At 35.9% G+C, this 26504-nt stretch overlaps 1 protein-coding gene across 10 annotated transcripts in view; it reads left to right on the top strand.

The window, feature by feature from the left end:
• ANKRD28 (ankyrin repeat domain 28) overlaps window positions 1–26504 on the top strand; it is a 197848-nt gene that overhangs the window by 109104 nt on the left and 62240 nt on the right. For 6 of the 10 annotated variants that reach the window (XM_042903087.1, XM_042903088.1, XM_042903086.1 and 3 more), the window contains 2 exons: window positions 3765–3843; window positions 21771–21841. In XM_042903087.1, the coding sequence (XP_042759021.1) occupies window positions 3765–3843; window positions 21771–21841 (150 nt within the window). The remainder of the gene's footprint in view (window positions 1–3764; window positions 3844–21770; window positions 21842–26504) is intronic. The other 4 variants (XM_042903092.1, XM_042903094.1, XM_042903091.1 and 1 more) reach the window with 1 other exon arrangement.

Here is a 26504-nt window from a genome sequence, read left to right as displayed (position 1 = left end):
ACAATAATCAATAAATATACTTAATCATTTTGTTTGCATATACGTAGGAATATCTTTATCTAAAAATTCCCTGAACTAGAATTAGTGTATACAAGGGGATAGTCATTTTTTCATATTAGTAAATTTTGCTAGAGGGAAATCTTAAATATTGTGTAATTATCAATACTTAACTATCGTAAAGTAAAATATAGGTAGATTTATTTCTTTTAAAATTATCCAATGTGTTCCTTTTTTCCTTTAGTTTGATTTGTAGAGAGGAAAACTATGTTCATGAGTCATAAAATACATGAATAGTATTCAATGCATTGAGTCATAGAATTCCAGACATCTCTCACACATAAATGACTCACTTTGTGTGTGTGCTGTGTGTGTGGTTTATCCTTTGCAATAGATATGTTTCTCAATTTGAGTAAGTCTGATCATATTTAAACACTCTGGGGAAGTTTGCTGTGTTAATGATTAATACTGAAAAGCCTTAAACCAAGGATCCTTTTATTAAAATGACTAAATTAGGACTCAGCTTTGAATAAAGTCTGAGATTTTAGTGGCTCTAATGTTGGTTATCAACAACTATTCAGTGATTTCTGTGCAAAGAATTCTGTTTGGTGGGGTATATACTGGAATAAAAAACATGATCTTGTGGAAATTAATTGTGGTTAGAGAGACATGAGCTCTTATCACTAAACAATTTTAATAGCCACTGTACCAACCTCCCGTTACTGAAACATCTGTTAATACCTAAATGATAAAAAACAGTATCACAAATGTATTAAAGTTATATGAAAAAGCCAATGAAGAGCAAGTGATAAATACACACATTTTTATAATACCTTTTTATATGCTACTGTTAAACCTTTTTTGGACTGCCTATTAATATTTTTTTCATCTCTCTTTTGACTAGCAACTTTTTTCCTAATTTATTCTCAATTGTCCAATTATTCTTTCTTAAAGTATTTGGGGTATTGCCAAACTAGAAAATTACTGCATCGTGAAATAAACTTTTTCTTTTTCTTAAAATTTGAAAGCTATCATATTCTAATACGGTAAGAGACACCAAACCTCTTTAAGTGAGAAATTTATTGGGGCAGCTGGGCGGTTCAGTTGGTCGAACCTCCCAATTCATGATTGCAGCTCAGGTCATGATCCCGGCGTTTGTAGGATCAAGCCCTGCGTTGGGCTTGGCGCTGAGCATGGAGCCTGCTTAAGATTCTCTTTCTCCCTCTGCCCCTCTCCCCCACATGCATGTGCTCTCTCAAATAAATAGATAAATAAATAGGAAATTTATTTCTCCTAATAGTATAGGAGTTAGTGGTACAGGTTTGTAGAGCAACTCTGTTCTATAGAAGATCATTCAACATCTAATTGCTTGATAGTCTTCTAGTATATTGGCCTAACCTCTGTAGAATCAAAGCTGGCTCAGTTTCACATCTGCCTTCCAGCCTGTGGGAAGTGGGAAAGTATTAGTCCTTCTCTAAGGTGGTTGTCTGCTAAATTAAAGATGACCTGGAGCGCCTGGGTGGTGCAGTCGGTTAAGCGTCCGACTTCAGCCAGGTCACGATCTCGCGGTCTGTGAGTTCGAGCCCCGCGTCAGGCTCTGGGCTGATGGCTCGGAGCCTGGAGCCTGTTTCCGATTCTGTGTCTCCCTCTCTCTCTGCCCCTCCCCCGTTCATGCTCTGTCTCTCTCTGTCCCAAAAATAAATAAAAAACGTTGAAAAAAAAAAAATAAAAAAAAATAAAAAAAAAAAAGATGACCTGAAAGTTGTGTCTTTACTTCCACCTTACATACCACACTGGTTCACACTAAGTAACAAAACCTAAAGGCAGACTAGGAGTATATTCTGTTACTGCATGGGTAAATAACCAGCTACGACTTTATTTGTATGGACAAAAGGGAAAATAAATAATGGAAAACAACTAACAGTCTATCACAAAGCTGTATCCAAAAATTTGGGTGTAAATTTCAAAATAACTCTATGTAAATAGCTTTCTCAGATGCAACCAAGTCAGCAATACCCTTGTAACTTTAGATGAGGTGTAAACATGAATTAAAAATCCCTGAATGTCACTTTACCCCACAATCTTGCTTCTGAAACTGGAGATCATTGGTGTTTGAGCAGGGGAGGTACATGACGCCTTACATTAGTTGTAGCTTCTCTTCTTGAAGGAAGATTTGGAAGACTATGTATTTTTTAATGACAGTATAATTAAATACACTGTTACATTAGTTTCAGGTGTAAAATGTAATGGTTCAGCAGTTTTATACATTTCTCAGTGCTTATCAAGATAAGTGTACTCTGAGTCCCCTTTATCTGTTCCACCCATCCCCCAACTCATCTCCTCTTTGGCAACCACCAGTTTGTTCTCTGTATTTTAGAGTGTGTGTATGTTAGAGTGTGTGTATGTTGGTTTTTTTTTTTTTTGTCTCTTTTTTTTCTTGGTTCATTTGTTCAGTTTCATAAATTCCACATAAATTCATATATTTGTCTTTCTTTGCCTGACTTACTTCACTTAGCATTATTGCAAATGGTAAGATTTTATTCTTTTTTTTTTTATGGCTGAGTAGTAGTCCATTGTGTATATATGCCACATCTTTATCCATGTATCTATGGATAGACACTTGTGTTGCTTCCATGGTTGTATGTAATGCTGCAGTAAACATAGGGATGCATATATTTTTTGGAATTAGTGTTTTTCTTTTTTGGAGGTAAATATCCAATAGTGGAATTACTGGATCATATGGTAATTCTATTTTTAATTTTTTGAGGAACTTTCTTACTGTTTTCCACAGTGGCTGCATTAATTTGCATTCCCACTATCAGTGCACAAGGGTTGCCTTTTCTCCATATCCTTGCCAATACTTGTTATTTCTTCTCTTTTTGATTTTGGTGATTCTGACAGGTGATATCTCATTGTGGTTTTAATTTACATTTCCCTGATGGTTAGTGATGTTGAACAACTTTCCAAGTGTCTGGTGGGCATCTGCATGTCTTCTTTGGAAAAATGTCTATTCAGGTCCTCTGCCTATTTTTTAATTGGATTGTTTGTTTGTTTGTTTGTTTGTTTGTTTTGGTTGAGTCATACAGATTCTTGATATAGTTTGGATTTAACCCCTTATAGGATAGATCAGTTACAAGTATCATTTCCCATTCAGTAGATTGCCTGTTTGTTTTGTTGATGCTTTATTTTTTTTTTGCTGTGCAAAATGGAAAACTGTATATTTTTTTATGTTTAAAAAGATAGGAATATATTTTAGAGCCACAAACAAAATTGGCAGGAATTTTAAGAAAAACCTTACGACTGTTTTAAGGGATAGCTTCAAATCCCCAGAGAAATATTCTGGGGTACCTGTGGAAACATTTTGATAGGCAAAACTTTTGGTTTGTTAGGGTTTGTTTTATTTAGTTAGGTTAACAATTCCAAACTATGTAAAATTGTGGAAATGTATTGAGGAGGAATAGGATGAAGTCAAAGAAATTTGCATTCGTATATCAGCAGCATATAGGCATCTTTAGTCAAAGAAAGCCTAAGAAGCTATTTCTCTGTTCACCTTGGGTTTTATTTTTGCTGTACTTTATATTTAAGGCCAAAATATTTTTTCAGGTCTTTCTTCTCCTAGCAAGGAAATATTTTGTTAATGGGACTTGCTGACTTAGACTAGGGTTGTGGAACTTGTAAGTTGGTAGTTCATGGTTCTTCTTCATTTAAAGTACACTGAAATCAAGTTTATGTTAAAACTTAAGTTCCACATTTCCTTCTTCTCACAGGACAATGAAAAGAGAACTCCACTGCATGCTGCTGCCTATCTTGGAGATGCAGAAATCATTGAACTGCTTATTTTATCTGGTATGTAAAGCTCTATATAATAAGAGCACATGATGCATATTTTTGTCATAATTAATGTTTATCAAACCTAGTTGACTATTTCCTTATATTTGTTTCCTAAGCTGAAACTTGCTTGTTCATTCTACAGCTGACCTTCTGTCAGGTGCTAGGTCCTACTGTAGTGCGTAGAGTACATCAGAGAGCAAAACAAAGATTACTGCCCTTCTGGAGTGTATACTCTAATAAGGAAAAACAGGCTATAAATACAAGTAAATAAATGTTATAGCATGTTAGAAGATGATAACTGCTATAGAAAAATAAAAAGGTAGGTGAGAATTATGGGGTGAGATGAGCAGTATATAAGCTCAGGCAGTACATCGACTATTCATAGTAGGCCTGATTCACCGTAGAGTGACTGGGAGACAATTGCAGTTCTTCAAGGGGAAGGTGATGTGGCTCAGACCAAGTGCTGTAGTGGAGATATTGAGAAGTGGTAGTAATTTGATGTATTTTGAAAGTGATGGCAGCCAGGTGTCTATCTGTAAGTAGCTTCTATCTAACTCTTTTTGAGGGCCGGTAAAATACATTTTAGGAACTTGTACTTTATTGTACAGATCAGACGGTCTGTCGTCAAACAGAGTTCAGATACATTTTTGTTGTAGCCAAGTTATTATAAATTATATTTGTTGGAAAAGGATGCACGTGCTTGAATTGTGCTTGTGTTGTCAAATTGCGATATACACACAGTGCAATTGGAGAAATAGTATCATTCATTTAATTTTGGGGAGTAAGACCACTGAGAGAATTTTTGAATGAAGATCCCAATTCAATAGCCTAAATAGACTTTTGCCATTTTATAAGTTTATGAAAGTTTTAAAATCTGGGTTTTATAACAAATTGTATGCTTATATAGAATTAAATATAATTAAATATTGACCCAGCTAATATTCTTTTTTTATTGAAGTATAATTAACCTACAATGTTATATTAGTTTCAGGTGTACAACAAACACATTACTCAGTGCTTCCCAGATGATATTCTTATATTAGTTTCTTCATGAGTAACTTCATCACAGATGAACTTCCTTGAAGATGTCTGTTCCTCTGTGAATGCTAGCTCCCTAGTTTCTAGCTTAAATTTACTAGAGATAAGAACGGAGGAGGTACAAGAGAAAAATCATATTTCCTCTTAATTAAGGTTTCTACTATAATAATATGAATTGATGGATATAGATTTATATATGGAATTTTCTTTACAAACATTTTCCAAGAAACAGTTTCTTTTTTTTGTTAAGAAATAGGTATGCTACAAACAGTACAGTTCCTGCTAATTTAATGTCTAGGACTTTGGATAAGAACTATACTGCTAGGTTTCTAATTTTAACACAGAATTCTGTTTATTTACTTCACATTTTAATGCAAAGATGTTATGACTTAACATGGAGGGTTCTTTTTTCCCATTTTTAATTTTTTAACCTAGGAGAAGCTTTTCAAATGCTCAAAGTTTGACTTAATCCCTGGCTTTTAAAGTGAATGCACCAAGGATTTTTAGCTACCTATAGAAGGTTGACTTCCTTGTCTCTGTATTATATAGTCAGATGAACCTTATGATATGATAATATCAGATATCAGCTTCAAAATAATAAACATTTGAGAGGATGCTTAATTTCTTTTGAATAATATGAATAGAAATAATGTATAAAATTAACCACCATACATTTATTAAAAACTATTTCAGCTTGTCTCTGAAAAATACTTTTAATACTATGTTTTATCAGTTTCATGGGTAATAGTTCATATAGTTGTATTTATAGTTCTCAGGATAAAAAATTACATTTTTACCTTAACCTCTCACTGTATTATTTCCTGGCTCCAAATTTCCTTTGCCTTCAGTTTCTACTACTCTCCCTTTTGCACATTCTGCTCTAATGCCACTGGCCTTCCATTCTGGGTCTTTGAACTGCTCCTTCTTTAACCTCAAACTGTCTTTTCTCAAATAGCCACGTGATCTTACCTTTTTTTATGTCCTTGCTCAGATGTTACCCCCTCGGGGAAGTGACACCTGATCACTGCCACCACCGCCACCATCCTTTCCCTCTCCTTTGTGTTATCTTTTTTCCTAGTACTTATTATCTGATATTCTTTTAAAATTTTGCTACTTGTTTCCAATCATTCTGTCCTTACTAGAATGCAAACTCCAAGGCAAGGATGGATTTAGTCAGCTTTGTTTTCTAACATATTTATTCCCAATACCTACAATAGTTTTGGATACTTGTTGAGTGAATGTGTGGTTATAGCAATATAAGTTTAGGCTCTTCACATTTTGGTCTCAGTTTCTAAGGTCTTTCGTGGAAGTGAGAATGGGAGAGGTGGGAATGAGGTAGGAATGTGGGGGTGCAGGGTAAGTGGAAAAGGAAAGAAGAGGGGCGCCTGGGTGGCTCAGTCGGTTAAGCATCCGACTTCGGCTCAGGTCACGATCTCGCGGTCCGTGAGTTCAAGCCCCGCATCGGGCTCTGTGCTGACAGCTCAGAGCCTGGAGCCTGTTTCAGATTCTGTGTCTCCCTCTCTCTCTGCCCCTCCCCTGTTGATGCTCTGTCTCTCTCTGTCTCAAAAATAAATAAACGTTAAAAAAAATTAAAAAAAAAATAAATAAATACCAAAATTTAAAAAAAAAAAAAGAAAAGAAAAGGAAAGAAGACAAATGATTTGTTTCTTATGGATGCAACTCAAGCTCTTCCTTAGACTTTGTTTCTCTTCAGACAACCACGTAGGCTCTAAGAAAAATAAATAAAAACTTACTTGGATCTGGAATAAAATGAGTTGGAATGAAGTCCAAGGCTAAGTTTCTGCTAAACCAGAACCTCCATTTTCTACTTACAAATGAAAAAAAAGTAAATGAACCAGGCTCTGTGTTGCCAGGAGAAGCATAGTAGATAGTAGATAGAAGATAGTATAAAGAGCATAGATTCTGTGGCCAGATAGATTTAGGTGCAAATCTTAGTCCTACCTCTTAGCACCTTTGTGAACTTTGGGAGGTTGTTTAATCTCTCAGCTTTAACTTCCTCTTCTGAAGGAATTTATAAATTTATATTTATTTTCAGATTTAATATTTTTATATATATTTTAAAATTTACATTTTAAATATAAATCATTTGTATTTCTAATATAAATTTTATAGGTTTGAAGCAAATGAGATGATGTTATTAAGATATCTAGAAAAAGTTCCTGGTACATCATAGATAATTAAAATTTGGGCTATTATTTTTTTAAGTTTATTTATTTATTTTGAGAGTGAAAGAGAGAGTGGGGGAGGGAAAGAGAGAAAAATCCCAAGCAGGCTCTGTACTGTCAGTGCAGAAGCCTCATGCGGGCTCGAAGTCACAAACTGTGAGATCATGACTTGAGCTGAGACCATGTTGGACACTTAACTGACTGAGCCACACAGGAGTCCCTGGGTTATTATTTTTTAAGCACTCCTTTCTTTCCTCAACTTTATTTTGGTCCTGCCAAATAAATAAATAAATTCCTGATATCAGGAATTACCTTTTTTGTGACTTTTAGATACAATCTCCTAAAAATTCTCCTCTCCCCATTGTGTAATCCACTCACATTCTGAAATGATTAACTGGAGGAGTGACTTGTCTATTGGGGAAATACAGATAAGAGTTTATTTCCACAACCAAGAAAGACAAAGGTTGAAACAAAATAGACTGTACACAGTATTCTTACTCAATTCTAGAATCAAAAAAAGGTGGGGGGGGGCGGATTTTAAAACTATACAGAAGGGGTGTGCCATGTTACTGAACAACCAATGGGTGAAAAAAAGAAATAAAAGAGCAAAAAATATCTTGAGACAATTGAAAATGAAAATATACCAAAACTTATGAGGTGTAGCAAAAGCAATTGTAAGAGGAAAGTTCATAGCAGTAATTGCCTGCATTAAGAAAAGCGAAAGAACTCAAACAGCTTGGCTTTTCACCTCAAAGAACAAGAGAAAGAAGAAAGTAAGCTCAAAGTTACCAGAAGGAAGGAAATAACAAAGATCAAAGTAGAAATAAATGAAAATCTAAAAACAATAGAAAAATTAATGAAATTAAGAACTTTTTTTTCCCCCAAAAGATAGGCAAACTGTTAATGAGACTTATCGAGAAGAAAGGAGAGTTACTCAAGTTAAATAAGATCAGAAGGAGGAATCATGCCAACGGATCCCACAGAAACAAAAGGATCAGGAGCGCCTGGGTGACTCAGTCGGTTAAACATCCGTCTTCGGCTCAGGTCATGATCTTGGGGTTCATGAGTTTGAGCCCCGCATTAGGCTATGTGCTGACAGCTGGGAGCCTGGAGCCTGCTTCCCATTCTGTGTCTCCTTCTCTGTCTTCCCCTCCCCTGCTCACACTCTGTCTCTCAAAAATAAACATTAAAAAATATGTATATATGAAGGATCGTAAGCGACAATGAATAGTTATATACCAACAAATTGGACAACCAAGAAAAAATGGATAAATTTGTACAAACATACAACCTACCAAGATTGCATCATGAAGAAATAGGAAATCTGAACAGACCAATTACTAGTAAGGAGATCGAGTCTGTAGTCAAGAACCTCCTAACAAAGAAAAGTCAAGACAGATGGCTTCACTGGTAGATTATACCAAATTTTAAGGAAGAAGAAGGAACACTTCCAGACTTCTTTTTTTATGAGGCAAGCATTGTCCTGATAACAAAACCAGACAAGGATACTACGAGAAATGAAAATTATAGTCCAGTATTCCTGATGAACACAGATGCAGAAATCCTCAACACAATATCAGTAAACCAAATTCAATAGTACATTAAAAGGATCATACACCATTTTCAAGTGGGGTTTACTGCAGGAATGTAAGAATGGTTCAACATCTGCAAATCATTGAGAAGCACCACATTAACAAAATGAAGGATAAAAATTACATGATCATCTCAGTGCAGTAAAAACATTTGACAGAATTCATCATCCATTCATGATAAAAACACTCAACATAGTGTTCAATCTAATGAAAGTCATATATGACAAACCCACAGCTACCATCATACTCAACAGTGAAAAGCTGAACATTTTTCCTCTAAAATCAGGAACAAGATGGAGGTACCCACTCTCTTCACTTTGATTCAACATAATCCTGGAAATCCCAGGCAGAGCAAATAGGCAAGAAAAAGAAATTAAAGACATCCAAATTGAAAAGAAATAAGTGAAACTATCTCTATTTGTAGATGACATGACATTATATATAGAAAACTGTACAGTTCACCAAAAAACTGTTAGAACTAATAAATTCAGTAAAGTTTCCGGATACAAAATTAGTATACATAAATCATTGTGTTTCTTTCTATAGATTGATAATGTACTATCAGAAAGAGAAATAAAGAAAACAGTCCCATCAAAAAGATATAAAGTGCATCAAAATGAGTAAGATAGGTAGGAACAAATTTAATCAAGGAGGTAAAAGATTTGTATACTGAAAACAAATAAGTCATTGATGAAAGAAATTGAAGAAGATAAAAATAAATGGAAAGATATTCCATGCTCATGAATTACAAGAATTAATATTGTTAAATCTGTATACTACCCGAAGCAATCTACAGCTTTAATGCATGCAGTCTTTATCAAAATTCCAATGGCATTGTAACAGGAGTAGGAAAAACAGTACTGAAATTTGTATGGAACCACAAAGACCCCAAATAACCCAAACAATCTTGGAAAAGAAAAACAAAGCTAAGGGCATCACATTTTCTGATTTCAAACTATATACAAAGCTGTAGTAACCAAACTAGTATGGTAATGGCATAAAAATAGACACACAGATCAGTGGAGCAAAAAGAAAGCCCAGAACTCAATCCATGTGTATATGATAATTTATGACAAAGCCAAAACTATGCAATGGGTTAAGGGCAGTTTTTTCAATAAATGGTGTTGGGAACACTGAACAGTCACATGCAGAGAATGAAACCTTACCACTGTCTCCTACCATATACAAAAATCAACTAAGAATGGATTAAAGACTTGAAACCATAAAATTCCTAGAAGAAATTGTAGGGGGTAAGCTCTTTGACCTCAGTCTTGGCAGTGATTTTTTTGGATTTGACACCAAAAGCAGAAATAACAAGCAGGGACTACATTGAACTAAAAGGTTTCATTCAGTACAGCAAAGGAAACCAACAAAATGAAAAGGCAATGTACAGAATGGGAGAAAATATTTAAAATTATGTATCTCATAAGGGATTGATATCCAAAATATAGAAAATTCACACAAATCAATAGCAGAACAGTCTGATTAAATCTTGGGCAAAGGAACTGGAAAGACATTTTTCCAAAAGAGACCTACATATGGCTGACAGATACATGAAAAGATGCTCATCATCACTATTCATCAGGGAAATGCAAAGCAAAACCACAATGACATATCGTCTCACACTCATTTGAATGGTTTTTATGAAAAAGATGAGGTGAAAAGTTTTGGCAAGAATGTAAAGAAAAGGAAAGCCTTGTGTACTGTTGGTAGGAGTGTAAATTGGTAGGGCTACCGTGGAAAACAGTATGAAGGTTCCTCAAAACATTAAGAATGGAACTACCTACCATAGGATCCAACAATTCCACTTCTGAGTGTATACCCAAAGGAAATGAAATCACTATCTAGAAGAGATATCTGCACTCGCGTGTTAATGGCAGCATTATTCTCAATAAGCAAGACATGGAAATAGCCTACATGTCTGTCAATGGATGGATAAAGAAATCGTGTGTATGTGTACACTGGAATATTGTTCAGCCATAAAAAAGATAACTGGTCAATGATCCAACAAGATGGATGGACCTTGAGAACATTATGCTAAATGAAATAAGTTAGAAAAAGATAAGTAATGCATATTCTCACTTATATGTGGAATCTGAAAAAAACTGAACTCATTGAAACAGAAGAAATTGCTGGTTGCCAGGGTTGGGGGAAATGAGTATAGGCAGTCAAAAGGTAGGAACTACTAGTTATAAGTAAGTCCTGGGGATGTAATGTATAGCATGTTGACTATAGTAAACAATAATGTATATTTGAAAGTTATAGGAGAGTAGATCGTCAAAGTTGTCACAAAATTTTTTTTTAACTATTTGAGGTGATGGATGTTAACTTACTGTAATTTTTTCACAATATACGTTTCAAATCATGTATGTTTTAAACTAATACATTTTATATAAGTCAATTATATCTTTTTTTAATATCAAATTTGTTGTCAATAAGTCAGTTATATTGCAATAAAACTGTGAGGAAAAGTATAAATATCACTCAATACAGTAGTCTCCAAATAGTATACTTTAAATCTGCAAAAGTAGACTTTAAGTTTGTGTAGTGGTACTTTAAGAGTTCTACTTAAATTTGGTGTGAAAGCTGTGGTTGTTGAGGCCCAGGTTAGACTCTGATTTCCATACCCTTGATTTCAAATTCTGTGTCCATCAAACAACTTTATAATCATATTGAATGAACTTTTAATAAGTTTACTTAGGAATTAGAATTGAAACTAGGTGTTTGACCTGATCGAGTCTCTAAACAAAGAAGAGAATGGAATACATGGAGAGGAGAAAGTAGGCAACAAAAGTAGGCTAATCTGCCCATGTTAGCGGTGAAAACTGTTAACATAGAAAGTTCAGGGCAGATTGCTCCTGCCTTTCATGTTAATAATTAGTGACATTTTGGGGTGCCTGGGTGGCTCAGTCAGTTAAGTGTCTGACTTTGGTTCCGGTCATGATCTCGGGTCTGAATTCAAGCCCCACATCGGGCTATGTGCTGACAGCTCAGAGCCTGGAGTCTGGTTTGGATTCTGTGTCTCCCTCTCTCTCTCCCCCTCCCCCACTCATGTGTGCGTGCGCGCGCTCTCTCTCTCTCTCTCAAATAAACATTAAAAAATGGAAAATAATAGTAATTAGTGACATTTTATAGTCATAATGGTGGGGGGATGGGCATTAAAGAGGTACTTTTTGGGATGAGCACTGGGTATCATATGTAAGAGATGAATCACTGGGTTCTACCTGAAACCAGGACTACAGTGTATGTTAACTAAATTGAATTTAAATTAAAAAAATAATAATCTTAAGAAAATTAATGTGAAACAATCCCCATTTAGCTCTTGTATTATACCAAAGTCATGATATGCTTGAATAAAAACACAATAAAGTAAATGCATTAATTTTATATTATAAAAACTACTTTGGTGTTGATAACAAGGTTATTTGTTGCTACATATTTCTCTGAAATGAAAAATGAAGAAGATAGAAAGGTTGACATCAGCCTATAGTCCTGTCCTTCCATGTTCGTGTTTGGATTTTGATTGTTTTCTGATTTCCTATGGTGGGAAGTAGGAAACCGTGTTCTCTAATTTGTTTCACTCTTGTGTTTTCATTGTCAAGAATTATGACTTTACGTTCTATTTTGTAATCAGAATTCCCACTGTTTTCACACACACCCCCAGTCTTTATCCATTGCTTCTCTAGCCCCAGGTTTTTTTATTTTTGTGTATCTCTTGGTTGTATAGACAGCATCAAGTTGTTGGGGGCTGGGTGTTTTTTTGTTGTTGTTGTTGTTATTTCTTTTTTTTTTTTAATTTTCAGTAAGAGCTCATTCTTATTTATTTGGGACTGTTGCCTTTTTTATTTAACTGAAAGGTAGATTGGCTACTTATAAAATTCTTGATTCATGCTTTCTACTCTCAACTTTATAGATGTTACTTCAGTATCTTCTAGCATTAAATGCAAGTCTTGGATCAGGCTCTTCTCTACTGACCATTTCCATCTCCCCACTCTCCCCCCCCCCTCCCCCACCCCCCCTGCCCCCAATACCACCTCCACCATTATGGTCACTTCTCTTTTGCCTGGATGCCTGTAGGATTCAATTCTTTATCCCTAAAATCCAGTACTAACTTACGTAGGCTAAATCTGTTGATTATTTTTGCTGGGAAATGTCAGTATGCACTTCTAGCTCTGAAATTTAGATTTTTTTTTAAAGTTTATTTTTATTTTGATAGAGTGATAAGAGAGTGAGCAGGGGGGTGGGGGCAGAGAGGGAAACAGAATCCCAAGCAGGCTCTGCAGTGTCAGTGCAGAGCCCAATGCAGGGCTGAAACTCACGAACCATGAGATCATGACCTGAGCCAAAATCAAGACTAACCGATGGAGCCACTCAGATGCCCCTAAAACTTAGATTTTTATTTCATGTTTATTGTCCACTGAATCTTTGAATATTTTATTTCTGTGTTTTTCTGTCAGTAAATTTTTTCTACTGTATATTTTTCTATGAGCTTTTTTCTCTGATTGTAATTTTATCTTTTCCTTTTAGTTTTAGGTTATTGTCCTTCATTCATGCATCAAATATTTAATGAGCGTGTCTGTGTATCAAGCACTATTCTAGGTGCTGTGGGTAGAGCAGTAAATAAAATAGATGGAAGTCCCAGCCTTCATGGAGTTTGTTTTGATGGAGGAGTCAGAAGTTAATACCTGTAGCTTGTCTTGTAAGTGATAATTGCTATGAGAAGATTAAAGCAATAGTATATTGGGTGGGGATCAGTTCCTGTTTTATATTAGGTTATTAGGAAAAGATTCAGTGTTATATGACATTTGAGCAGATAAATGAAGGAGATGAGGAAGCAAACCTTGTACACCATGCAGATATTTAGAGGAAATGGAGAGAACAAGACCAGACACCCTGAGGTGGTGGCATGTTTGGAGGCAAGTGCAAAAAACAGGAAAAGAAGTGGAGGAGGTAGCAAGGTTCCAGATCATGTGTGGCCTTATAGGCTTTGGCAAAGACTTGGTTTGGCCCTTAAAGTGACGTGGAAAGCCAAAGGAGAGTTTTTGAGGGAAGTGACCTGGTCTGATGTAGGTTTTTTGACTGTGGTTCAGATTCCTGGCTGTGTTTTAAATCATGTTTATTTTACCTTCTGTAATTTCTAGGCTTTTATCTATGAATGTCTTATTTTCCTTCTTTCTTTCTTATCTCTGCCAGCTCTCATCCCTTTGCATTGTTTTTCCTCTGTCTTGGAACTCTTTAAGGTCTCTCTTCAGAGCTTACTTTCTCTGAGGTTGTGTATAGAGTAGTTTATAGATTCATCCTCTGCTTTCCTGGGATAATTTCTTTCAGATATACCTATTGACTGTTTGCTCAGTTTATTCTGCTCCCATATATATTTTCCCTAGTGTCCCATGCTGCATCTTTACGTATCTTTGAAGAATATTCTTCTCTCTGAAACAGCTATTTGCTAACAAATAGAGTAGGCAGGGGCAAAAAGTGAGCATCAGTTAGGTTTGTCTGTTCCAGTAGCTCTCACGCTAAATGGGTTTTCTCAGTCTAGCAGAGGAGCTTCCTTCAGTTCTTTGCGTACTTCATGTCATTACCTCCTTAGATCACAGGTCCTTAGGTAGTCATCTGCTGGTGTTTGGCTCTTACCCTCCATCTTCATTTGGGTCAAAAGTAGTAAAGATGCCTGGTTGGTCCCTCTTTTAGAACTGCCCCACTTTGTTCTTCTGTATTGTGAAGTTAGAGTTCTGTGAATTACCCACATACTGCTGTAGATCATCTAAAAGATTGTTAGAAAGAGGTTCTGGGACACAGCAGGGAAAAAAGGACAGATGCACATACACACAAACACATTCTTTTAGAAGACTCCGTGGCCTTCCCCAAATCCAAAGAAGCTTCATTTGGTATCCTCCCTCATTTTGGTATAGATTTCACTGTATTTGGTGGAAATTTTCATAGTTTGGTTTACAGGTGCAACTGTTTTCTCGTTGTATTAAGGATGTTATTTCCTCATATTCTCTTTTATATTTTGGTTAGGTTTTTTGTTAAGAGCAAAACTACAGACTCTCTTTAACCTGCAGTCCAGAACTAAATTCATTGGAAATCATACATTTGTACATGATGCACCTCCAAGATTTTTGGATCAGGGGTATCATTCTTGACGTGTTATGTGTAATCAAACAAGTAAATCCTTCTGTAGAATCTATAGTAACACTGGAGTCTAGTGGAATTAACTTCACAGTTATTATTTTTTGAGGTAAAATAGTAAGAGGAAACTTTGTGCTCTTACTACCTTTCAAGTACTATTCTAAATTTACTTTTTCACTCTTAACTCTGTGAAGGTATTATTATTATAGAGAGGGAAACTAAGGTATTTAGATATAATAACTGGCCAAAAGTTACTCTGCTGTAGTCTTGCTCCCCTCTTCACTCTGCCCCCTCCATTCTGCCCACTGACTTAGCAAAATTTGTGTAGATAATTACTTTTAGTGAAGAACTTCTGTTTTAAGGACTAAATGTTCTTGGCTACAAACTATATATATTTTTATGACAGCTATTCATTTAATGCTTGTATTTAAAATGATAGGTTTAGCAGTACCTCAGACTGTTTCTAGTGTGTGATTAACTGGTAAATGACTGTGTTGTGTAAGTCAAAAATTCATTTGGTTAGTCTGTTATAGAAAATATAGTCCTTAATAAGGAAATACGAATATTACGTTTTTGGTATTAGGAATTAGACATAAAGTATGTGGCCCTTGAAAACCTTCATTGCTGGTATATTAGTTTGCTAGGGCTGCTATAAAAAAGTACCACAAGTTGAGTGACTTAAACAGCAGAAATTTATTTTTTCATAATTCTAGAGGTTAAAAGTCTGAGATCAAGGTTTTGGTGGCATCACTTATTATGAGGCTGTGAGGGAAGGATCTGTTCTAGGCCTCTCTCCATAGCTTGTAGATGACCATTTCTTTTTGTGTCTTCTGTCTGTACATATCTGAGTCCACATTTCTTCTGCTTGAAAGGATACCAGTCATATTAGATTAGGGCCCACCTTAATAACCTCATTTTAACTTATCTCTGTAGAGACCCTGTTTTCAAATAAGTTTTCATTCTGAGATGCTGGGTTTAGGACTTCAACATATGAATTTGGGAAGGGTGGAGGGGACACAGTTTAACCACGGTATCTGGTGTCCATAATACCATCATAAATGATACAGTTCAGCAGCTTTTGGATTTTTTGTTTGTTTGTTTGTTTGTTTGTTTTTTAGCATTGCAGGTGGAAAAGTGGAAATGTAATTGTTTTTTGCTTATTCCACTCCCAACCTGAAAACAGAATCTGAAGCTTTTACCACTGCTTGTGGTAGGCAGCCAAAGGAAAGCATTATTTCCAGTTTGAAAAGAGTAATGAAAGTGTTTGGCTCCTGGCCCAGCTCACTGGATTTGGACAGTCTCCTCTGAAGCTTAGGAGTAGCAAAGAGAATTATTCTCTGTAAGGAGAAGCTTGAGAATATTATTAGTGGGAGTACTTATAATGATTATAAACACCTTGACAATAGAAATAACTTTAATAATATCTACTATCAAGTACTTAGCCTAGCTCAGAGGTCAATAGACTTTTTATGTAAAGGGCCAGACAGACACCTGGCAACTACTTTTAATTCTACTCCTCTGATGTGAAAGCCACATAGTTAACATTGTAATAGGTGTAGCTGTATTGCAGTAGAACTTTATTTACCCAGTAGGTGGTTGGCAATCTGTGGGCTGTAATTTGAAGACACCCTGGTATAGATTATGAAGATGCTACCTCATCTACCTAATGTTAAGGTAGGGCAAGGTATTTTAATAAGTATGAAATAATTCATTCTGGGTACCTGTTTCAAAATAGAATAGAATGTTGTAACTAGAAATGGATCATACAGATCACTTAGCAAAACCCTTGTTTTACTAATAACTGAGTTTTCAAAGCTCAGAGATTTGGCACATTTTGTTGACTGATTAGGGGAAAAAACAGATGAGTTGAGACCTAGAGTCAAGTGGGATGCTCCTGATCTGAGTTCCTGACGTGTGGAACCCACTTTGTGGAAACAGGAGCTCCCTCTGTTGTTTCAACCTGGGGCCCATCCTCCCTCGCCCTCTACCCCACCCTCCATGTACACAGCAAGGCATAGGAGACAGGGATTATGATTAACAACATGAAGGTCTGGGTTGTGGGGAACAGCCCCAGGTCACACAGCCTGCTGGTTACAGAGCCATTATTAGATCACAGTTCCTGCTCCCCGGCTCCTTCCACTAACCCCTGACTGTCTCTTCATGAGTGCAGACCTCTCTTCAGCTACACTGTTGTCTAGAGCCCAGAATAGACTGATGTAAGTAAATCAGATTTTTAAAAAAATTACTTTCCTGTTTATCTTCAAATGAACTAGGCATTTGCTTAATCTTGGAAATCTCACCTTAATTTTTTTTCTTTTATAAACTGTCAGAGTACATTTTTATATATATGCATTATTAAATGAAAAGACTGTGTGAAATGAAAAGAGAAGCTGGTTATCTGAATTTTTCTATATAATCATTAACTCTGGTATCAAATGGATACAACCTGTTTTGGTTACCTTGCAGTTTTTTGTTTGCTTGTTTTCTTTTTTGCTTTTAATATTGCAGAAATCTAATCACATTTCTACTCTGGGAAGATGGATCCAAATTCAGATATTTGACATGGCATATGTGCTGGCCGCTTATTTATTATCTTAAGGGAAGGCTCATAGATTTCCCTTATACGTGGATTTGTGGCGGCGGGGGGAGTCTCGTAAAGAAAGTATTTGGTATACTATTGGACATAACTGTCTTGGATTTAATGAAATGTGCTTCTTGCACTGAGAGATTTTCTGTAAATGTTGGTTTGCAGTAGTCAGTAATACCATTCTTAAATTCCTATCTTAATTTTCTTCAATTTCTCAGCAGTTCTTCCTCTTACCCGAGGGCCTCCCAGTAACCTAACTTCAACACTAGGGATGGAGCTGCTGTTATATATTCTCTTCTGTTTTGATGATTAGGAAATAGTAAAGGAATTAATTCTTTCTTGGTGATTTAGAAACCACAAATATTGTACTCTGCCATGTATAGAGTATGTGGTGTAGTCACTAGAGCTGTTACATTTTGATTTTCTCTCTTTGAAGGCTGTTTTATGTTTTAAGTTGATATGATCTTTTTTCCTCTGTCTCCATCTTCATTGTTAGCCATTGTGACTGGTTTTCAGCTATTAGACTAGTAAACTTTACTCTAGAAATATATTTTCCATTAGTGGAATGACTTTGTAGTTTGTGTTTATGAATATATAGTTAATTTTGGAGCCCTCTGTGTAGAACAGAAGTCTGGTTACCTTCACAATTCTCCTAAGATGATTTTTGGGAGCCTGGCCATCTGAAGTGTGCCGCCATGCTTGTTGCTCTTACTCCATTTTCATTTTATACCCACTGCTGCTCTTATAATGTGCATTGCTATGCTGTATTTGCCTGTTAATATGTAAAGCGCATACTAATTAATGGATGTGGGCAGGCGAGATATTCTGTTGGTGTCCTTAGAAGTAGTTCAACCATTTCTCATCTACTTGACTTTTAATTTCCAGGGAATTAAAACATTTGATTAATGCTATTAGAAGAAACACATGGTTTAAACAAAAGATGAGTGTCTTCTGAAAAAGATATGATCAGATGTCTAAAATCCTATGGTGCTCCTCTTCCTTCAGATAACTATCTTTAGAATCTACAAAGAACAAGCCAGATTTTTTAATCAAGTTGCCTGTTACATTAATAGCAAGTAGTAGTATTTTGTATCCTCAGTAAACTATCAGTGGATTGTTACAGTCACTCATGTTTTTTTGATAAATTAACTTTGAATTTGTTATTATGGGGCACCTGGGTGGCTCAGTCGATTAAGTGTCCGAATTTGCCTCTCAGGTCATGATCTCACAGTTCATGAGTTTGAGCCCCACATCAGGATCTGTGCTGACAGCTCAGAGCCTGGAGCCTGCTTCCAATTCTGTGTCTCCCTCTCTATGCTTCTCCCCCGCTCACGTTCTCTCTCTCAAAAATAAACATTTAAAAAATAATAAAAACAATAAAATTTGTTATTAAAAGTGAAGAGATGGGGCACCTGAGTGGCTCAATCAGTTAAGAGTCAGACTGGCTCAGGTCATGATCTCACAGTTTGTAGGTTCACACTCCACATCAGGCTCTGTGCTGGCAACTCAGAGCCTGCTTCAGATTCTGTGTCTCCCTCTCTCTCTGCCTCTCCCCTACTCTCTCTCCCTCTTTCTCTCTCTCAAAGAGAAACATTAAATAAACATTAAAAAAAACATTAAAAAAAAATAAGTGAAGAGAAAGAAAGACTACTTAATTATCATAACTTAAAGTGGAAAAATGGTACCAGCAGAGTCTTTTACTTTGGGCTGACAAATGGCCATGAAAATTGGATTTTCGTCCTTCAACTATGTATGTGATAACTGTTCCAAAGAAAGACAAAACTACTTTCTTCCTAGTTACTTTCCAATTTGAAGCACTTGAAGCCAAATTCTTGGAATTTTTTATGGCCATTCCTTTTATTCCTTCTTCAGTACATTTTTTTTTTTTTTAGTAAGTCGTATTTCAATTTTATTTTAAAAATTTTAAATATATATTTAAAGGTATGTGGTACAGTGAAGTTGCCTTTCTACCCCAGTCCTCTATCACACAGTTCTCATTGTACCCCACCACCTACACAAATGTATAGGCAACCACTGTTATTAATGTCTTAGTGTTCCTCCAGAGTTTCCTTCTGCATATAAAGCAAATATGAATATAGATATTTATCTTTTCCGTAGATACTTATCTCTTCCATTTTCTACATAAAATTAAAGAATATTATTCGAACAGTTCTCACTGCTTTTTTCACTTTTTATTTCTCAGATCTTTATCAGCACATAAAGATTCTTCTCATTTTTCATGACAGCCACATTCTATTTCCTTGTTAATTAATATCTGCAACCAGACTTTTGACCCTTCCCATTTGCTGAAGATCCATAATCAGGCCTCATTCTTTTCTGCCTTTGTCCAGAGTAATTGTCTTTTCTGAGTGTGTCACTACCTTTGAGGCTTTAAGGCCAATTCTTGCCTTTCAACTATACACATAAATAAAAAATTGTAGAGAGAGGTACAAGGATAATGGAGAAGAATTGAAATTCCAACCAGATAAATGGGAGAATGAAGAAGCCTAGCTTCTATATTGCCCCTTTATTGTCTCTAAGGACTCTAACCTCCTAACCAGTAAACATTTAAAATGTTTGCACTATCTACATGATGATTTTTGATGATGATCTTACACAAAATAAATGCTGACTTTATTGTACTCAGGCAGTCTGTGTTTTAACCATTTTGGTCTCCCAAGAGCCTAGCAGATGGTTGTTCAGATGTTTATTACATGAATATTATACTACTCTCTGTAGCTGTTCTTCATTTTGCTGAGCCCCTGTCTTTCACCCAAAGCCTAACTGAACAATCATGAAAAGCTCTCATGTTGGTTCTTGATTCTTTCAGTGTCCTCACTGTCACTGCTCAGAGTTTAGCTACTCTCAGAATTTCAACTTCTTACATTTGTGGATGGTTTTATACACTTACATTTCATTTCATTTTTCTCTCAGATTCAAGACTTTTAAATCTATTCTAATAAACATGTATTGTGTGTTTATCATGTTAATCTTTGTAACAAGGTATTAGGAGATCTGCTTTATAGATGAAGAAACAGGTTGAGAGGGATCACACAGCTAGTTAGGAACCCATAGCTAGTAGTTATTAGAGCTGTAACTTCGAGTCACTGCACTTGATTATTCCCTGGAACCTCACACTCAAAACATACAGTGTAAACATTAGACATCTGAATTTAGCCTTGGTTCTACTATACTTTGATGTTAAGCTATCCACTGTACCTGTGTTTCATCATCTAGAAAATAAGGAGTTTGGACTAGATATCTAAAGGCCTTTCTTACTAGCTAGTAATGATCTTGGATATAAATATAGGATTGTTTATAGTGTAGGACCTATTGCCAGTCCTTCTACACTTTTAAGAGCTGGGGCTGTGTGTTTTTACTTAGATATACACTGATGCTACAGTTTGGTTGCTGCTTCTGTTTGGTTGGGATTTAGGTACAAAATCAGTGGATTTTATATAGCCAATAGATTTTTCCCTCCTTTTTTTTTTTTTTTTTTTTTTTTTTTTTTTTTTTTTTTTTTTTTTGGTCTCACTAAATGTATTTATATTCTATTAAGGATAATTTTTATCCATTGCCAGTGACTTTTTATAATTTTTTTAACATTGATTTATATTTGAGAGAGAGAAAGAGAGACAGTGTGTGAGTAGGGGAGGGGCAGAGAGGAGACAGAATCTGAAGCGGGCTCCAGGCTCTGAGCTGTCAGCACAGAACCTGACACAGGGCTCGATCGAACTCACAAACTGTGAGATCATGACCTGAGACCAAGTCTGATGCTTAACCGACTGAGCCACCCAGGTGCCCCAGCAATGATTTTTAAGTAACTGTACGTAGTTGATATTTTTGTAATTATTTAAACCTTTAGGTGTAACCTAGAAAGACATGTGGGTTCATTCATTTCTTTCTCAGTTTTTTTTCCTTAAGTCGGTAGCCATTGTATCCATTTTACACAGGAATACCCAATGCAGTTTTTATCCTCATTGAAGAACTATTTTGATATTATATTGCTTTATACCATGATAGATTCCTAGTAAAGAAATGTAATGAAGACTTTGTAATGGTCTGCGTTTTAGATAGGAGTATTCTTATTAAGTATTTGACTTTTTTAAGACACGATTTAAAATGGGATCTTATTTTTACTTTAATATGCTCTGTATAAAGGTGCTTTTCTAGTCTATATATAAAAGGATGTTTCTTTTATTTTTAATAAAAAGAGCTAATACCTTATTGGAGAATTTTGTTTTGTGATTTAATGGTAATTTATTAGCAGAAAGTATAAAAAAATGAAGTACTACTTTTTCAGTTGTTACTTACCCAATTTGGACTATATATAACTAATATTTCAGGAAATTTATTTAAAATATTTTATGTAAAATATTTCAATTTATTTTTTTCTTCTTGTTGCAGGAGCTAGAGTTAATGCCAAAGACAGCAAATGGTTGACACCTTTACACAGAGCAGTTGCATCTTGTAGTGAGGTATGAAATTTCTCTTAGTAAATACATCATATATAAAAACATTATAGTAGGCCTGCCTGTGAGCCCATATTAAAATTCTGTGTTTTCACAAGTAGGAAAAAGCAACTGAAAATACCTAGATTGGTTATTTGACTTTAGAATTTGTACAAACCAAGTTAAGTGTTCCCCATTTCTCTTTTGTGACTAAGGTCTCTTGAAGAGTCTGAAATAGCAAAGAATAGAAAACCCTCCTTGTATATGTCCTACAAGAGAAATTATTTGTTATCTTATAAAATCCTCCTCAATCGTATCTCTACTGGACAGGCTGCAGAGGTTCTGCTGAGTGTAATCAAGAAATAATCTCAGCAGTATATAACGATTCATTGAAGTATTGTTTGGTTAAACACTGAAATTAGCTTCAAAAACATTGCTCGATCTCACATCTTACCAGTTCTAAATATATAACCTAACAATTCTAGGTGTCTTATGGGGAAGAACAGCTTCTTCTTATTTGTAACCCTATACTATTTACTCTTCAAGATAACTGACATTTTTGGAGAACATTCATTTTTATGTTTTTCATACTTCTAGTCCTCATGACATCCTTGTAGGATAGATATTTTGAGGGAATTGTAGTTCATCATTTGCCAGAAACCACTCAACTTTTGAGTAGCAGAAATGGGATGAAAACCTAGACCCTCTTGTTTCTGTCATTTTACTCTTTCTAAAATGTATTCGGTGCATTTTAAAAATGCATTGTGTCCAAAGAACTCTTATCTCTTCACTTTTCTTTGTATTTCTCATTATGAACTACATCTTGAACCCAGAACACGAATTAAACAAGTGAAGAGAAGTAGAGGGTGAGCGGCTGGGAGGGATTTCAAACCCTGCAACGTGACTGCGGCAGTCTGTTAGCTGTAGCCTCCTAGTTGGGAGGAACGGGAGGGAGAGAACCGTGGGTGGTGCACTGGAGCACATCTTACCACATCTGGGTCTGTGATGTGCTGTAGCTGCTGGAATGTGCAACTTGGATCTGGAGAAACTGGCTACAGATATCACTTGCCACTTTCTAGCTCTGTGATCTTAGGCAGATCTGGGGATTATCATGAAAACTAAGACATTAACCAAAATATTTTGAATTCTGAAATTCCTTGGTAATGTTAAGTTTGTGGTTAGCCCTCTTATAAAGAGTTTCTGTAAACAAGGCAGTTAAGGAAGATAAACATTACTGTCATTGGGACCTATTAATAAGTTAGTCATACCTATCCAGTTTTTAGTATGACCCTTGGGAATATGATTATTAAAATTAATGGAGTTTTGCCAAATTAAGTCATAAGGGACACTTTGCATATTTGTAGAGATTGTAAAACAGACCAGAAATTCTTAAGATAATTAAAACAGACCAGAAATTCTTAAGATAATTAATATTAGAGGAAGGTAGCAGGTTCCGCCCAAAGATTAACAGCTGATTTTTTAAAACTATGTACTTAGCCTGAACTTACAGGCAAGCTGTAGGTTAGAAAGCAGTGATCTTAATAAGTTTCTTGAGTATGCTTTCAGCCTAAAAATTACTGGGCTGTGTAGTAGTATTCTTTTGTAGGAAACCTAGTCAAGAATACCAGTTGCACCCATGTTCTTTTCATTTTTTCTACTACATCCTGAGAGCAAAAGAGTGCTGTACTTAATTTCATTGAATAAGGAAATATAGCCACAGAAGGGTATGGAAAAGACAAAATTTTAGGCAGCTTTGGTTCATGTTTTTGAAGTACTGTGAGAGAAGAAAGCCCTAAAGAGGGTGCCAATCCTCCAAGGCCTTTGGAAACTAGTGGAGAAGTTAATTCATCACAAAGAGGATGCCTTAGTGCTTAATTCCTGCACTTTACCTGGGTTGAGAAAGGCTGCTTTGGGTTACAAATCCTAAACTCCTCACTCTCCCTCAGTGACATGGCTTCCACACACCTCATCGTATTGGCTGGCTGACTCATCTCATCTCCAGTGGTGATTTGTGACTGCCATTCTTCAAGTCGGAGCATACAATTTAGCTCTCTCAATGCTGAGTATTCTTCTGAATAAATTGATTACTGAGTATTAGGGCTTTTTGTGTGTTCTTGTTTTGGTTTTTTTTAGCTTGTTTTTTTTAAGAAGCCACATCACACTGCTAAATCCTCTGGAAGATATACATTTACTTTTTTAACTTTAGGAATTACATCTTAGTTCTGTCAAGACCCCAAGTTTATATTATCACATGAGATATTAGCAGTCCCTCCCACTATTACGTTTATTTGCGAATGTGTTAGCCCTTCTTTTTCCCATGCCTGACTTCAAATCATTGGTAACAATTGCTTTTAAAAAGGTAGAGCCAGGGACAGCTAGTGCTGTAGAAACTCTTCTAGGTGGACCCCAAGCAATGAATAAATACTCTTTGGATAAAATTATTTAACCTTTTGTCATCACCCCATATGTCATAATTTTATTAAAATCTGTGTCATAGGATATTTAGCTGAGTTTTTTCTTAAAAAAATTTTTTTTAATGTTTATTTTTGAGAGAGAGAGAGAGAGATACAGAGCATGAAAAGGGAAGGAGCAGAGAGAGAGAGAGAGAGAGAGAGAGAGAGAGAGAGAGAGAGAATCTAAAGCAGGCTCCAGGCTCTGAGCTGTCAGCACAGAGTCCAACACGGAGTTCAAACCCATGGACCATGAGATAATGACCTGAGCTAAAGTCGGTTGCTTAATCGACTGAGCCACCCGAGCGCCCTACTTAGCTGATTTTTTAAAGTCAAGGCACACCTGGAGTATTTCTTACTCATACATAGCCTCTAATAATGGAAAAATTGGAATTAAGGTTGCTATGGTAATATTTATCATTAGTGGAACCGTATATACCTTTTATTATTCCTATATTATTTTCTAAATACTTATAATGTGCTGATAATATGATCTAGAGTTTTACTAGTTCTGACAGCAGGCTTATTGATTGTAATTTCTAGAAATCCGCGTTTGGTATGGTTTAATGTCTCCCTCCAGTCTGTAGCGATTTGTTTTTTTCTGAATTTTCGAAGATTACTGCTGTTGTGATCTGACCTCCTATTGTGAATGATAAATGGTGGATACGTTAGTCAGCTTGGGTTGCCATAACAAAATATTATTGACTGTGTGGCATAACAACAGAAATTTGTTTTCTCATAGTCTGGAGGCTGGAAGTCCCAGATCAAGGTCCAGCAGAGTTTCTAATGAGGGCTATCTTCTGGGCTTTGCAAACTGCTACTTCTTACTGTATCTTCACATGGTAAAGAGAAAGAGGGGGGGGATCTTTCTCACTTCTCTTCTTCTAAAGTATCAGATCAGGTTGCCTCCCTTATGATCTCATTTAACTTCAATTACCTCCCAAAGACACTGTCTCCAAATATAGTCACACTGGGAGGTTAGGGCTTCAACATATGAATTGTGGGGGAACACAATTCGGTCCATAGCAGTGAACCCCTTGTTCAAACTTTGGTCTGTCTTGATTCTAGGATCTTGGTAACTATGTTTATAGCGTTTCTTAGGTGCCGTCTTACCCACCCTCACCTACCATTAACTGGATTTATTCTTGTTTTTCAGCAAAACAAAAAAATAGTTTTGATTTTTCTATTTCTTGCTAATGGAACATAAATATTCTCCATACTTTTGAGAAGTATACACTGTGAATTCCAGAGTGGGAATGAATAAGGGAAGCCTGGCACTTATTCCCACTGTTTGCCTAACTTAATCCAATTATAAATTCATTTTGTTTTTAATTATTTTCTAGTACATCCATCAACATATCTACTAACATTTCCCAGGATAATGTTAGTTTTATCCTCCAAATCACAATATACCCTTCTTGAGTTGGAGAATCCTGACGGTGTGTTTGTACCACTTCCTGTCTGTATCCTTTTCTTTATACTCCTTTTTTTCATTGAAGTATAATTTACAGTAAATGAACACATGTGTAGTCTTGGGTTTGGACACATGTATCCACTCATGTAACCTTTTTTCCCAATCAAGATATGGAAGATTTCCATCACTCCAGCAAGTTACCTCATGTCCCTTTCTAGTCAGTCTTCCCTGTCCCCGAGGCAACCACTGTTCTGATTTCTTCCACCATAGAATAATTTTGCTTATTCTAGAGCTTTATAAAAATGGAACCATACGGTATGTACTCTTGTATCTTGACTTCTTTTGTTCAACTTAATACTTTTTTAAGTTTTGTTGTTGTTGGTTGTCTTTTGGTTTTGGGTGTTTGTTTTTTGAGAGCAGGGGAGCAGAAAGAGAGAGAAAGAGATAGAATCTCAAGCAGTCTCTGTGCTGTCAGTGCAGAGCCCAACTCAGGGCTTGATCTCACTAACTGTTGAGATAATGACCTAAGCCAAAACCAAGAGACACTTAACTGACTGAGTCAACCAGGGCCCCCAACTTAATATTTTTGAGAGTCTTCCATATTACGTGAATTGAATGTTCATTCCTTTTATTGCTGAAGAGTATTTCACTATATGGATGTACAATAGTTTATCCATTTTCCTGTTAATGGCTGTCTGCATTTCTGGTTTGTGGCTCTTCTGAATAAAACTACTGTGGACATTCTTGGATGGGTCTTTTTAAATTTCTGTTGGGCAGATAACGAGTGGAATTGTGGGGTCTAGAGTAGGCCTATACATATATATAC

This window comes from Panthera leo, chromosome C2 (assembly GCF_018350215.1).
Source record: "Panthera leo isolate Ple1 chromosome C2, P.leo_Ple1_pat1.1, whole genome shotgun sequence".
Taxonomy (NCBI): Eukaryota; Metazoa; Chordata; class Mammalia; order Carnivora; family Felidae; genus Panthera; species Panthera leo.
Note: the sequence above shows the minus strand (reverse complement) of the source record. Positions and strands in the feature narration are given on the sequence as shown.